The sequence below is a fragment of the Chamaea fasciata genome, unplaced genomic scaffold (assembly GCF_029207755.1).
Source record: "Chamaea fasciata isolate MVZ Bird 193981 ecotype frontalis unplaced genomic scaffold, bChaFas1.0.hap1 SCAF_15, whole genome shotgun sequence".
Lineage (NCBI taxonomy): Eukaryota > Metazoa > Chordata > Aves > Passeriformes > Sylviidae > Chamaea > Chamaea fasciata.
Genome location: NW_027094100.1, coordinates 9,179,762 through 9,194,199, shown reverse-complemented (window position 1 = coordinate 9,194,199; position 14,438 = coordinate 9,179,762). Strand labels below are relative to the sequence as shown.

General features: G+C 44.6%; 1 protein-coding gene across 1 annotated transcript in view; it reads left to right on the top strand.

Moving 5' to 3' along the window:
- Positions 1-3,065: 3,065 nt before the first annotated feature.
- The window catches only part of ADAMTS2 (ADAM metallopeptidase with thrombospondin type 1 motif 2), a 170,722-nt gene continuing 159,349 nt past the window's right edge, over positions 3,066-14,438 (top strand). Inside the window, exons 1-3 of the mRNA XM_066197448.1 lie at positions 3,066-3,113; positions 3,513-3,642; positions 4,097-4,458. Coding sequence (XP_066053545.1) covers positions 3,066-3,113; positions 3,513-3,642; positions 4,097-4,458 — 540 coding nt within the window. The remainder of the gene's footprint in view (positions 3,114-3,512; positions 3,643-4,096; positions 4,459-14,438) is intronic.

The following is a 14,438-nucleotide window of genomic DNA, read 5'->3' as shown; positions in this document are numbered from 1 at the left end:
ACTTCTGCTGGCTCATTTAAAACTAATTCAGGTATTTCAGCTGCTAGAACACCTTTCCTTCAGTCTAGGCGTTCATTCAGGACACACAGAGCATCATTTTCTCCTTCCTCTATGCCTGTATCCAGTGAAGGCAAACATCTGTGTGACTGTAGTCATGGCTGGCAGCAGCACAGCCATACTCTCAGATTGAACTATCCAAGCACAGTTGCGGTATCTAGTCCTTCTCCCTTCATTCCAGTGAAATAAATATGCTGTGACTTCGTTCACAACAATTAATTTAGAAGGTTGTGGACTATAATTAATGCAGCAGTCCATACATTCCACACTGACTTTTTTTCTAGTTGATTCTAAAATGTATAGAAGCATTGTTCTGGAGACAGCCATGGCAATGCCCCACTAAGGAAACCCAGGCCACAGCCTCATCTGTCTGTGACAAGAATCCCAGTTTAGGAAATGGAGAACTAGTTTTGAGAAGGATATGTCCCTGAACTTCTCTGCTACAGTGGTGTAATAGCAGGGACATAAGTACTGTTCTTGAATTTCACTCCTCTGGGCTCTGTGGTGTTTGGCGTACTTTGGACCACCTCCTCAGGGTCAAACATGCATCCATTTTTCCTGTGGAAGGATAACAGGCCCATTGCTGTGCCATGTGGAACATCCTCAGTTGGTCTAAATCTCACTGAGAATCTACTGCAGGAAATCTTGGCTCCGCTGAAGTCAATGGCAAAACTCTCACTGACTTCAGTAGGGACCAGGATTTATTCCAGCGAGTGCAGTGGAAGCACAGTTTTTACCAGCTGCAGATCTGGCTCCATTGTTTGACACTGGTTCTCAGTTTGGTTTTGTTTAAAATTTTAAAGGAGGTTGTAAAACAGTCTCCCCAAGCCCTGGAGCCCATGGAGCTTTTGTCTCCATGTGATAAGGTAACAACATGTGCACATAGAACTTGCTTTCTGTATAGAAATAAACTGCATGAAGGCAGTTACTGATTCTTTTTGTTTATATCATTACTCTGCAGTACAGCTGTTATCCATATTAAGGCATATTTTCTAACCTCCAGTATTTTTAAGAGTAAAAATCCATCTTAATTAGTAGAACTAATGGCTGGGTTGTTTTGTATTTGTATAATCTACTCTGTCCCTTATTTTTTTTGGATGAATCATGTACAAATAAGGACTTTGATTTCAAATGTAGAGGGCCAACCCCTCTCCCTTTCAAGTTTATGTGCAGAAGTTATTTCAATTTGAGCAGGATGGGATGGATGAAACATAAAAAAGCCACATCATCAGCTTAAAATACAAGTCCAATAAAAATGAAGCTGGAACTTTACCAGCTGTGTACTGATGAAAGCATATGAGATTTTAAGTAAGAGAAGCTGCTCAATATGGACCCAAACCCAAACCAAAAAAAAAAAAAAAAAAAAAAAAAAAAAGAAAGAAAAAAAAAAGAACCAACATAAAACCAAACCAAAAGGAAGAACTGGGAGAAGCCTGGTGCAGACAGCAATTCTAAATCGAGATCATTTGAAAAGATAAGAAAAGGGATGTTTGAATGCAACGTACAAGTTGATCTACCTCATCATTCAGTATAATCTTTCCCTTTTTATGCTTAACCTAAAAAATGGGAAAGCCAAACCAGAACATCAAACCAAGCAAGAAGAAATCATATACTGCCGTAACTGATCAGGGCTGGCGTCCATAAACCTCATCATGGGGAGGGAGCAGGACTGGCTTGCTGTTATTTTTCTTCCATACCCTTCATTTGTATCCATAATATAGGGGTGGAAGGTAATAGCCGGACCCTTAGTCATAAAGGAGCAAGAATAGTCAAGGATACCCAGGAAAATTCCTTGGCAGAAGACCAGCTTCCTGCAGGAAGCCATTGCCTGCAGCTTTCCAGAGAGGTCTAACACATGCAGATACAGTGAGAATCAGCCTGGGGGGAGGTAGGGCTGTGGGCTGGCAGGGCCAGCAGGAGCACAAGAAGGGCTAATAGGATTCTGCAAGGTTAAAGAGTAAAGTGGTGAAAACAGCAGATGATGCCAGCAATGTAAAAGCTGAGGAAATATATACATTATTTGAAGGGAATAAGCAGTATGGCATTTATCCTGGCCATATGGAAACAAATATAACTTGTTTTTTTACCATAAAGGCCACTCTTGATTATTTAATTATTTAAAAATCCTTCTTCTATATTGTATTTATAGTACTCCTAAAGACTTTCAGGGTCTATCTCTCCAATTGCAGATATTTAATATAAGATTGCAGGAAGCACTTTCAGTCTTATTAGCAAATAGTCCAAACAATTTTTTCCTGTGAAATGGCTGCTTAGAGTAATTTATGGGATCAGATGAAGATCGCTGACCGTGATTTGCCTCTGCTGGTGGCACTTTTTCCATTTGGGTCCCTGCTGTCAACTGGAAACTAAGACTGCAACACAACTTATGCCGAGGTGCCTTAAGTTTGCCAGCCCCGTCTGTCCCCGGCCGGCTCCATATGGATGCGCAGCCGGGGCGGCGCAGCCCGCGGGCCTCGGTAGCGGGACGCTGCCCCAGCGCCGGGGGCTCCCGAGCCCGACGCGGGCCGTTTCTTTTCGCCTCCACACGCGATCTGCCAACTCCAGTCCCCGCCGGCGGGCCGGTCCCGGAGCGGGGCGCGGCGCGGGGCGGGCGCTCCCGGCCGGGGCTGCCCGGAGCGCGGCGGGGGCGGGCGCGGGGGCTGCCCGGCGGGGCGGGCGGTCCCGTCCCCGCTCCCCGCGGCCCGTCCCCGCTCCCCGCGGCCCGGCTGCGCCGTGTGGCAGCGCCTCTGTCAATCAGCCTGACTTCACTCCGCACGCCCTGTGCTTCCAGTACTATACCCCCGCCGCCTCCTGGTGTCTCTGCTTCGCTGCGAGCCGGGAGCGCGGCCGCCACTGCCGCTGCGGCTGCGGCTGGGCGAATGCGCGGGCGGCGGGGCGCGGGGCAGCGCTGAGCGGCGCGGAGCAGCGCGGAGCGGGGCTGCCGCCTGGCCCGCCCCGACTGCGGGCAGCCCGGGCGCCGGCCCCCGCGTCTGACCGGGGCCGCCGCGATGGACCCTCCCGCGGGCATCGCCTGCCTCCTGCTCTGCTGCGCGCTCGCCCTGCCGGCCGGCGCCCTGCGGCGCCCCGGGGACAGAGGTAGGTCTCCGCCGGGACGCCTTCGGGGCTGCTCGCCCTGCCCCGCCGCCGCCGGCCGGTGCCCGCAGCCCGCCCGTCCCAAGTAGCGGCTCGTCGCCTCGCGGCTTTCGGCTCCCCTTGAACTTCTTCTGCGGCTACTTTTGCCGGGTTTCCAGTTGTTTCCTGCGAGCGGCAGGCGGGGACGGGGACCGGGCAGCCGCTCCGCCGGCGGGGAAGGGACGCGGGAGCGCCCGGCACTGGCAGCGCTGCGCCGCTGCCCGCAGCCCCGGCCGCCCGCTGCCTGCCCCGCGGAGCGGGCGAGCCCCGGCGGGCAGGGAGCGGTGCCTGGGGTTCCCCGTGCGGGCTGGAACACATGGCAGCTCGTCTGCCTCCTCCTCCTGCCCGGGCCATCGCCTCCGTCCAAAACTCCCGGGCTCCCCACTCAGACCGCTCCCGATCGCTGCCCGCGGCGTCCCCATCACCGCTCCGCTCAAACCCGCCGCACCGGAGGTAGTTTGAGGGACGTGCCTTTGCCTTGCAGGCTTACCACCTGCAAACCCAGCCCCTACCCCTGCCCCTGCGAGCGGTCCCGAAGTGAATCAACGCTCTCTCTTCAACGCTGGCCACCCGGGAAACCCCCAAAGTCCCCGAGGCGACCGGGTCACTGACGGGGTGTGCAGGGGTGCGGGGTCCCGGCTGGGTGAGCAAAGGGGAGCGGGACCTCGCGGGTCCTGGCAGGGTGGGGAGGCTCACGCTGCCGTCTGGTATTTTGGGGAAGAAAAGGCAAGTTTGAGTGAACTCTGCACACTTCATGCAGGTGAACCAAGTGCCTGCAAAGAGTGCAGTGTCCATCTGCCTTATGTAAGTGTCTGCTGTGCTAATGAATAATGGAATAAAATTCCCGCGGCATCAGGATATGTTTAGTTCTAGTATCTCTGTCCTCTCTTGCTTTCTCCCTGTAAAGATTCAATCCTGAGGAATATAGAGGAGTACAGCCTTGTCATCCCCACAAGCACCGATTCAGAGGGCAGGTTCCTATCCCACCTGGTGTCCGGACCGCCAAAAGCACGCTTCAGGAGAGCTGTGGAGGACTTGCAACATGAAGCAGCAAATGAGCAGATATTTTACAATGTCACTGTTTTTGGAAGAGAGTTTCACTTCAGGTTGCGGCCAAACTCCAGGCTCGTGGCCCCTGGAGCAACAGTTGAGTGGCAGGAGGACTCTGAGGAGACTCATATTGAACCTCTCTATGGGAATTGCCTCTATGTTGGGGATATCACTGATCTGCCAAATGCTTCAGTCGCTATCAGCAATTGCGATGGACTGGTAAGTTACTTTTGTTATTATATCAAAGATAATTATTTTAATTTCCTACAGTCTTTAAATATAAAATGTGTGGACTGTCAGAAACTCACACCTCATATGGTAACTGTGAATGCAAATTAACTAATGTTCCCTTGTGTGGGAATAGCTGCGCTGCACCAGGAGCTGCTTTACAGACAGTGGCACTAGAAGTTTGAGCACATGCTCTGAGGTAGCTACTCGGGAACAGAACAGCTGAAACCAGCGTTTATGTTGATATGTGGTAAAGTTACTTGAGGGGTCTGGTACTCTAAACCAGAAGGTTAAGTGGAAAGTTCTCAGCATCCTCTTCCACTTCTCGCTTCCAGCCTGCAAGGATAAATGTTGGAAAGAGTTAATCCCAAACAATGGGCTGGACTACCCTGGAAACAAAATTGATAGGTAAAATATGGTTTTGTCCTGGAAAATTTTAATTTATTCAGAGTCTGTTTTCTTGGATATTTCACTTGGTGAGTTTCATTGCCTAATCAAGTGATTGATGAAAAGTTGCAGAAGACTTTAAGTTTTATGAGCAAAACAGCTCCCTGTGATACATTTGTCAAAGCTGTGTGTTTTAAAACTGGCTGCAGCTTTCTGTTCTGGAGTGCATGTTCAGCACTCAGATTATCACTGCTTGTCCCTGACATCCTAAACTGTCACACTGTCATGTGAGCAGTAATTACTGCACAGCAATTTCTTTAGTGAGAAAAGGGTTATATTTTTTTAATAATGACCAGTTTATCTAGCCTGTACTTCCTTGTTATAGCCTTTAGAGTTTGTAATTTTGAGATTGCTTAATTGTAATGCATTCTGCCTCTGCATAAAGAACCAGTAGGAGTCAGTTGTATTTCTATTTATTTAGTCATAGGAAGTTGTTCATTTGCTGTGCCAAGAAGATGACATGTATGGAGATAGTATGTTGGCTATCTAAGAATGGAAGGGAATCAAATACTTTTCCCCTTAGTCTTTCCTTTCCTGTGGTTTCTCCTAGCCATGTGCATTCCTGTTTTGAGAAGCAGGTTTTAATGTTGCAGTTGTTTGATGTGGACAGCTGGCTGAGGGTAAGGGAAGCACCAGGACTGAGCAAGAAGAGCGTTTCAGAGAGCAGAGTGTGAGCCTGCAGTTCTGCCTCGGGGGGGAAGCAAAAGTTCTGTGCTCTCCCTGTATCTAGCACAGATCATTTTGTGTAAGGCACATTTACTTGCTCAAGATTTACTTGCTCTTTACTTTTAGAACTGGGGCAGAGCCAAAGCTCTTCTTCCTTGTTCATGTGTACTGAAAGATCTAGGAAGATCCTGTTGATGGCTACTCCTTGCCTTGTGCTCTTCTCCTCAGCACAGGTGTTGACTGTAAGGGCAGGGGGAGAGCTTGTTCCTGCTTCCTTCCAGTATTTGACTGTGGGCTCCTTATATTTAGAAAAAAGAGTTATGATAAAATAGAACAGGAGTTAAAGCCAAACTTTGGATGAGACTCTAAAGGTCCAAAGCCTCATGCTGCATGTACAAATGACAATTGGTTTTTAAAATGCAGTGAAAATATAAATGAAAAGACTTTATAAATTACCGCTCTTTTCACATTTGTAATTTCTCAAATGCAAAAGCTTGAAGCCAGGCCTCAATGCAATAATAAATGCACTCATAAATGACTGGAATACAGAAAGCTACCAAAGGAATTGTAGTTGTCAACCTGTATGCCCAACCCATGTGCCTGCCTTTTCCAGTGTACTTGTTTTCATTAGAAGAAGCTGGAAAGTTGATCTGTGCTGGGAGGTGCCACATTCTAATCTGGACGATTTTCACACAGAATTACAACTTCTGTGGTTCTGCTAATACATTTGGAAATGGGTTACTGCTTTTTCCATGGTGCATCTACATGGTAGACGTATTTTTTTTTGCCCAGGTCACTGAAACCTTCCTAGAGGAAGCATTGCCTCAGTACCTTTAGGCTGTAAAGATTTTGCTGAGATTGTGCAGTAAATCTGTTTTGGAACAACAAATTGAACTCCAGTCCCTTGGGTACCATGTTCCATTTCTACCCTTTCCCTCCATCTCAGTTTCTTTTTTTCTTTCTTGTGGGGTGAGTGTATAAAACAGATTATCAATAGAATTACACAAACTCGAAGGAATTATGCCAATGTTTCTCCAAAAGCCACTGCTCTTTCTATTCTGTGGGCAGAAATAATAAGCAAGTAACCACAGAAGTTAATACTACTTGTAATTATCTCTCCCTTTACCTTTTATTTCTTGTTTTTTGCAAGGAGTATTGAAGAGTCCTTGGAGCAATGTGTTGCCAGCAAGACATTTTTAGGGACCACTGGGGCCTGTGCTTTTCTTGGGTTTATTGACGTGTGGATGTGAATAAAGACATGGATAAAGCTATTCTCAACTGTTTCTTTATGTCTGTTTTTTACTTCACACCTAGTTTTCTTCAGTGGGCCCAAGTATTTCCACCACCTTTTCTAGGTTATTCTGGAGATAGGGATGGTGTACCTCTCTTGTGACTGAGTTGTCAACTGACAACTGTTAGAATTTTACATTATAAACTTGATTAATTTAAATCCTAGTATTTATTTTTGAAGTGCTTGCTTTTGAAGGTGATTTGACATCTGTCTATGCTTCTTACGGTCTTGTCTTTTGCATCAATCATCAGGGCTGAAACAATACTGGACTTGAAGTGTCCTACTTTGACTTTTACATTTCAAACTTTTTTTAACTGAATCTGGTTTAATTCAGCAAATACATCTGCCACCTTGCCAACTTCTGATGTTATTTCCTTTGAACATCCCTTTTGGTTTGCACTGCACTGCCAACTATGTCTTATTTCCCAGTTCTTGTCTTAAAGGGTCTGACTGCTGGAGTTGGTATTGCCAAATGAGAAGTTGTTAGAAGGAATTTATATGAAAATAGTAGATCTGTGAAGGGACTTTTGAACTGTACTATAAATTATGAAGATCTGCTGCCCTGGCTGAGGAGATTCGCATTAGTTTGCGTACTCACGGTTTTCAGGATCAGAAGTCAATGAAAATTTATTGACCCAAAAATCAGATCTGAGGCAGATGAAGAAAACTTCTGAAGTATGCAATCTAGGTGTGTTGTCAGAGCTGGAGTGGGTCATTAAAAATTGTGGGTGAAGAATCAAAGTTAAAACTAATCAATAGATTTTTAACAACTTTCTGAATTATAAATGTGATTTTTACCATATTAAAAAAAAAAAGTACTGTCAAAACTTCCCCACTTAAGATAGAAACACTCTGGACAACTTGTTATCATCTTGGTTGGCCTGATAGCATTCAAACTAATTCTCCACTGAGTGCGCAGAACAAGCACAGTCAACTCTCGATGGCCTGCAGACTGTGGTAGAAGTTGTTGTGCTTTGAGTATGTTCTTGGTCCTTGGCCAAATTCTTACTTGTGGATGCAGTTGAAGAATGAGGGAGCTGGCTGTCCTCTCCAAGGGTTGTGAAGGAGAAGTGGTTGGAGGCTGTAAAAAATACCATATAACAACAAAGAGTTAGGATTATGTTAATCCTTTCAGATTATTGCCTAACTATGGGAACTGTCTTTCTTCACTTCAGCAGATGAACCTGCCATTGTAGAAGAAATCTTTACACATCTAGATTTTTGATAAATACTTCTGCAGTGCTTGAGGATGATGTGCCAAAAATGTCTTCTTCAGGTTGACAGGGTGGCACTATTTGGTTGAGGAAATTCAGAGGCATGAACTCCCTCCCAGTCTTCTCCTGACATTTGTAGTTTGTGAGCTAGAATGTGTACTTAGACAGGAAAAACACAATATCAACACCACATCTGAAGTGGATAATGAACACATGATTTACTTAGGCTGCAGTGCAGAGTCAGATGTACTGACAGGACTGAGAAGACTGAGGATCACTACTCCATGATGAACAATCAATGTGATTTGATTGCACCCACTGAAGCAGAGGAAGGAACGTCGGTTTCAGTAACACATCATGACGTCCTAATTTGGCTCCATTAGTGTAATTCTCGTCCTTTTTTAAAGCTAAAAGATCAGCTCTCCAAAAAGTTCACAGTATTATCATTAAAATGGAAAGTTATTAGAAGATATATAGAAACTGAGCTTTTCAAGGCATCTCTGATTGGTTGTTTTCTAAATGAGCTGTAAGCATTATGGGGCAGAGGGTACCAAGAGCGACACCTTACAAGTGCAGTGGACTTGTTTCTTCCTGTGATGAACCAGGCAGGGTTTGCTCTACAACATTTCAGTCTTTCCTGTGCTCTGTGCTAACCCTCCCAAACTGTTTGCTCGCAGCCTGCTGGCTGGCTGGCTGCTTGCCCAGACTCTGTTTCTTCTAGAAATGCTTGGGACACCAGCAGTGCTTTTTCGGCTCATGCTCAATGCTACAGTATCTGCAGCCCTGGGCTCACCTGGGTGGGTTTGTAGTGATCCATTTCCCTTTCCTAACCAGTTGTGGATCCCCAGGAACTGGCTGGTGCTTTGTCTGCTGTCAATACAAATGTACGTCTGTCAGGTGTCCCAAGATGCTGTTAGGTATTATTTATATTATGAGTATTTTCTTTCCTGTTTTAAATCAGAGAACAAAACCTTTTCCCCCACCCCTGTTTTTATTTTACAGGGTTGTATTCATATTATCTAATTTCTAAAGTGTAGTTGTAGAGTCTCATGTTCAGATCCAGTCAATGGTGTTTCCTAAGAGCAATTCCAGCCACCCATGTGAAATGCTCACCTTTCTCCCCTTCCTCCTGCCACCTTCGCTGCATTCCTAAAGGCATTTAGACACCTTGTGAAGTCTAGCCTTGTTTAGTATAGTTCTTCTTCACTTTGAGCATGAGCTTGATCTCTTTCTAGTCAGTAAATTTTAAGGTTGTGTTGTTATGTACTCTCCTGACAGAGGTGTTTTCTTGGAACTGCCCACAGAGTTGAAGGTGAATCTAACTCACCTTAGGTGGAACATGTAACTTACCTGGATGAGAGGGTGAAGGAGCTGCTCACAATGAATATACCAGGAGGAGGCAGACATGCTTATGTAACCATGTTATTTTTCCTTTCAGACATCCATCTCCTGCTTTCATATGGATTTACAATTTAGTCGTGTTTCTTTTTGATCTGGTTTTTGGATTACACTGGTTTGTAATGTAGAAAAAAAAGCAGAACTCAAGGTAGCACAATATTATCTTCAAAGTCTGGTCAGGTCAATTCCTGACAGTTAAAACAGATGCCTGCTACAAGTAATTCCAGTAATTCCTTTTCTGTATGCTAAATTCTTAGCATTTACATTATGATGGGGTTGCATTCATTTTAAGGAGATCAAAATTGGGCATGTATAATCTTTTCATTTGGGAACATTTTCTCATTAAATTAAACCAAAATCAAACCAAAGTTGCCATCTGTGTTTTTTTCTTTTCTTCATTTTTTAATGTAAAGGCAAAATTCACTGTGGGCCTTTTGCTAAGTAGAACTGCAATACAGTGGCAGAAGAAGTGCAAATAATTTCTCTGACGCAGTATAGGACAAAATGTAAAAGCCATTCTCATTAAGGAAACGGCAGCCCTTCCTCTGCAGATGATCAGTGGGATCGCCATTAACCCTTTTTCAGGGGCATTTTGAATTCAGCTGGGGTTTCCACATGGGTAAGCCAAGCACGTATGTGAGCTGTAGAACAATCAGAGCCTGACTGCACATCCCCATCTACACACATCATTTAAAAGACCTGTATGGCCTGGCAAAGCAATGGAGCTGTTTTGATGCCTAGCACTCCAGCATGTCCATGTCTTCACAGGTTAGAGACTTTGCTTTGTAACCCATTCTCTGGGTTTCTGCTGTTCACTTCCCCAGCCAACACGAGCCTAGTTGGATGGTCCCTTCTGCTTTGTAAATTGCACAGGCTTTCCCTTTTAAAAGTTATGGTGTGACACACAAAGAGTGTAAACACTATGATTCAGCCTCCGACTGGAGTAAATTATCCTCTGCTGTCCTTAAAAGAGACTCTGTCATCAGTAAATACTATTTTTTTTTTCTTTGCATCTTCTGTGCATGGATCATCTCACCTACATTTTATCTGAGAGCAGAGCAAGTAATTTCCTACATCATGCAGGTGGACACCATCTGGACAGAGTATCCTCAGGCAGTCAAAACTGGCATCTTTGTGGTATGTTGTAGGCCTTTGGATAAAATATAAGTATTTCTTTATGTCCTATTTGACCTTGTGTTGCATTGTCCTCATTGTGGTAGTGTCTCAGCTGTGCTATACGCTTTGACCACACAAAAATTAATTTCCCAACCAGAATATTAAACTCTATACATCCAAGGAAAGGTGCCTAGTGTCTCCTGCTTCCCATCTTGAAAGACCCAAATATAGGAACTAATTTTGATAAGGTCATAATTAATTTCTGGGGTAAGCAGAACATCTATTTTGAGAAGTCTGTCCCTCCTTAGTTTTTGAAGGTGTGTCCCTCAAAAAGTGCTCACTTACCTGCCAGCTCACTGCTTCCTCCTGGTGTGGGGAGAGTGTTCCCTGACAATTCAAGACTCCTGCAAATGGCAAGACATTACCACATTTCAGGTTAGTTACATGTTTACTTTTTTCCTACAGAAGGTTAAAAAATATTTTTTTGGATCAACCAGAATTCCAGCTGTTGCATGGAGCAGGATCTTTTCTCCAGAGATCAGTTTTATTCGACCTACTTCGGAGTACTTTTTATTTATGGTGACTGTTGCTTTGTAAGCAGGTCATGCCATTACTTAATGGCATACTAGGACATTTCTCATACTGGGTCTGATTAAAACTGGACCAGGGAGCAGGTCTTGAGTGTCTTGCAGGGGGTTGCACAACCTTGCTCTGCTGTGCACACCTTCCTTTTCGGATCACCTTGTCCCTTTATTGCCTTCTTTCTTCCAAAGTTTCAGTAAGTTCTCTAACACATCACATCTGGTTCCTTTAGCCCCTTTATCTGAGTGTGTTTTAAATTCATCTTTGTTTGCAGAGTCTTGACACAGCGGGTTCCCAGTTCTAATAGTCTGCAAATGAAAGGCCCACATTTCACATGCTATTTTCAGCACTGTTCTATTAAACTGTAACATTGAAAAGAAGAGTGTCCTCTTCAAGTGCAGAAGAGCACGTTGCTTTCTCATATCTAAATCACAGCTTCTCTTATAGATCTTCTCAGTTATTCCCAGGTCTCAAAACGTCTGGTACTTTCTTTAGATCTGGAGTTCTCGGAGTTGTAAGTGTGAATCTCAGCATTAATGTTTCTGCTTTTTCTTCTAAGTAACTGGTTTTTGTTTAAAGAAAGAATTTTAAAGTAAGTGTTTCCCTCAAGGAAAAGACAGAGATGCCAGTTCTCTTTCTTGAAGTCTCAAAAATCACCAGGCCAGTGAAAATCATCCCAAGTATGTTGTTTTGAAGGTGTCGTTTTACAGTACAGATGAGTTTCTCTTTACACCTTGTGCATTTTTTCTTGTGTGTGGTTCTGTGAGACTTTGTGCACTGGTGTGGGTTCCATGGGCTGGCTGCCCCTCAGGTAGGGGAGGTTCATTTACTGAACGTGGTAACTTCAGTATCATTTTATCCTCTCTAATGCCACAGAGAGAACCTGCCCTCACCACTAATGTATATACTTGCTTTTCCCCCTCCCCTTCATGCCCCTTGGAGAATGCATCTACTGATCTGTCTGTTTTCCAAATCTTTGCCCTGATGAAATGGAAGTCCCATTTGTACAACTTGCTGTTGCTTTTTGGTCTTGGCATCCCAAGTGCGGCCCAGTTTTTCAGCGTTAGCCGTCAAGTTTATAGATTCTTTAATTCCATTTAAAATTGTTTATGTAGGCTTTGGTATTTTTCCCCTTTACTGCTGCATTTGCGACCCTTATCTTCAAAATAAAGACACTATTAATTCTTCACTTATGCAGCTCTCTGTGGAGAATTCAGAGGTTGGAATTGCCCAGCGTCCCTGGTACTTTCTGACTCTTCCACCCGCAAAGTACAGTGTTACCACTTTTCTTTTGATGTGGTGAGCTATAAATACAGCTACTTTAACTTCTTTACTACTGTCATTCCCTTTAACTTTTCCTGTAGTTGCCACCTCTGTGTTTGAATTTCATTATACGGTCAGACTGCTTTTTCCCAGCATTTAACCTCTAGCCTGGTGGACCTCAGGGGACAAATTATAATCTATTTTCCACTGAAATTAAGCGTGAAGCCCACTAATCCTGTAATGAGAAAGTCAGTGGACATCACTGGTATCTGTGGATAAGAAGAGCTCCTTCTACCTCTAACTAGATCCAGCTAATTTATGCTTTTAAGTTATTTCTCTTCACTAAGTGTGTGGACTACAGGTTGCTGTTATTGCCCTGTAATGAAGGTAAATGATTTTTACAGTTTTCTGAGGCAAGAAAACTGGAAGGAAATACCGGGCATATGGTGAACATTTAGGCTGTTTTTTGAAAAACATGAAATCAAAATATCTGCCTGAGATTTAGGGTAGCACAGAGCCACACCTTGATGTGTGGCCCTGAGTCTTTGAGCCTTTATTAGTGTGTTTTCTGATTTACTGTCACTGTAGGAATAATGAAGTGGATGTGTGGAGAAGAACCTGCATGGCTAATGAGCAGGCTGGCTAATGAGCAGGCTGGCTAATGAGCAGGCTGGCCAGCAGCTCTTTTCTCGTACTGCATCACTTACAATCCTGACAATAAGCAGTCCATGAAATGGCAGGGGGCATTGAATTTTGTGAATGATATAGCAAATTTCTACAGGAGCCCTGAGTGCAGCTCTCTCAGCCTGCTGCTGTGCCTGCTTCCCAAGGTTGTGGGCAGTCCCTCTTTCACCTCTGCCTCCACCCTCTGTGCCCTGGGGGCTGCTGGGCTGCAGCAGCAGCTTCCAGCATGTCCAGTGGAGCTCTGGACGTGCATCAGCCCCCTCAGGCAAACCCATCCAAAGGCACCTTCACACCACACACCCAGGATGGGCACTGCAAACTCAGGGCTACTCTTGCACAATTTGGTCCGTGGGAGGGATTTCTCTTTTAAGTTTTGTTTCTGAATGTGTGCTTTTTTGGCATGATTTAATGAGTATTGTAGATTATGGAACAGAGAAAGTCAAAATAATACATCGAGTCCAACAGGAAAGAAAGGCTTACTTTCTCGGGAGTAAAGCTATTTCAAGAGCGAAGCATAGTAATGAACCATTTACATTTTAATTCAAATACAGTAAAATTATAGAATTTAGAAAGGAAGAGGGGAAAGCACAGATTTTACTCCAAGCACTTGCTGATTTTTTTAGGATGTTAGGAAAAACTTCTTCACCAAAAGGACTGTCAAACCTTGGAACAGGCTGCTCAGGGCAGTACTGGTGTGGCACCTGGGGCCATGGTTTAGTGTGGACTTGACAGTCCTGTGTTAATGGTTGGACTTAAAGATCTTCCAAGTCCCTTCCAACCTAAATGATTCTGTGGTTCTGTGATTCTCATTTCTGTGCTCTTTCCCCCATATGCAAAAGGCAGAACTAACATCCAGTACCTGCCCTAAGCAGCTGCACCTTGTATTTCTCCCATGGTGAAGTGTGTGACTCCCAAGGCTGATGCAAGGGCTGGTGCTCATGACCACCACATCACCTGCAGGGCATTCCCATTCCCAGGACAGAGCCCACGCTTTGGGAAAAGAGCCTACAGAAAACGGAGATTAACCAAGGGTAGGTGGCAGCACAGGCTGTAGTTACTGTTTTAGTAGTGGGTTTATTTGTTTTAAATCATCTCTTTTGGGTAAATCATGTTCATCCAACTCATATGCAGAAGAAGATACTTCTTCATTTTCCAGAGTGCTAAGTTTGTGAGGCCTTTCTTTCTCCAAGCAGAGGAGCTGTGGAAGGAATGTGAGAGATGTTGTTCAGAAAGCATTCTGCAAAGCAGAATGTATTTAAGAAACAGTCTTTGAGAAATAAATCACTACCTGATGATGAAGACAGCTGAGC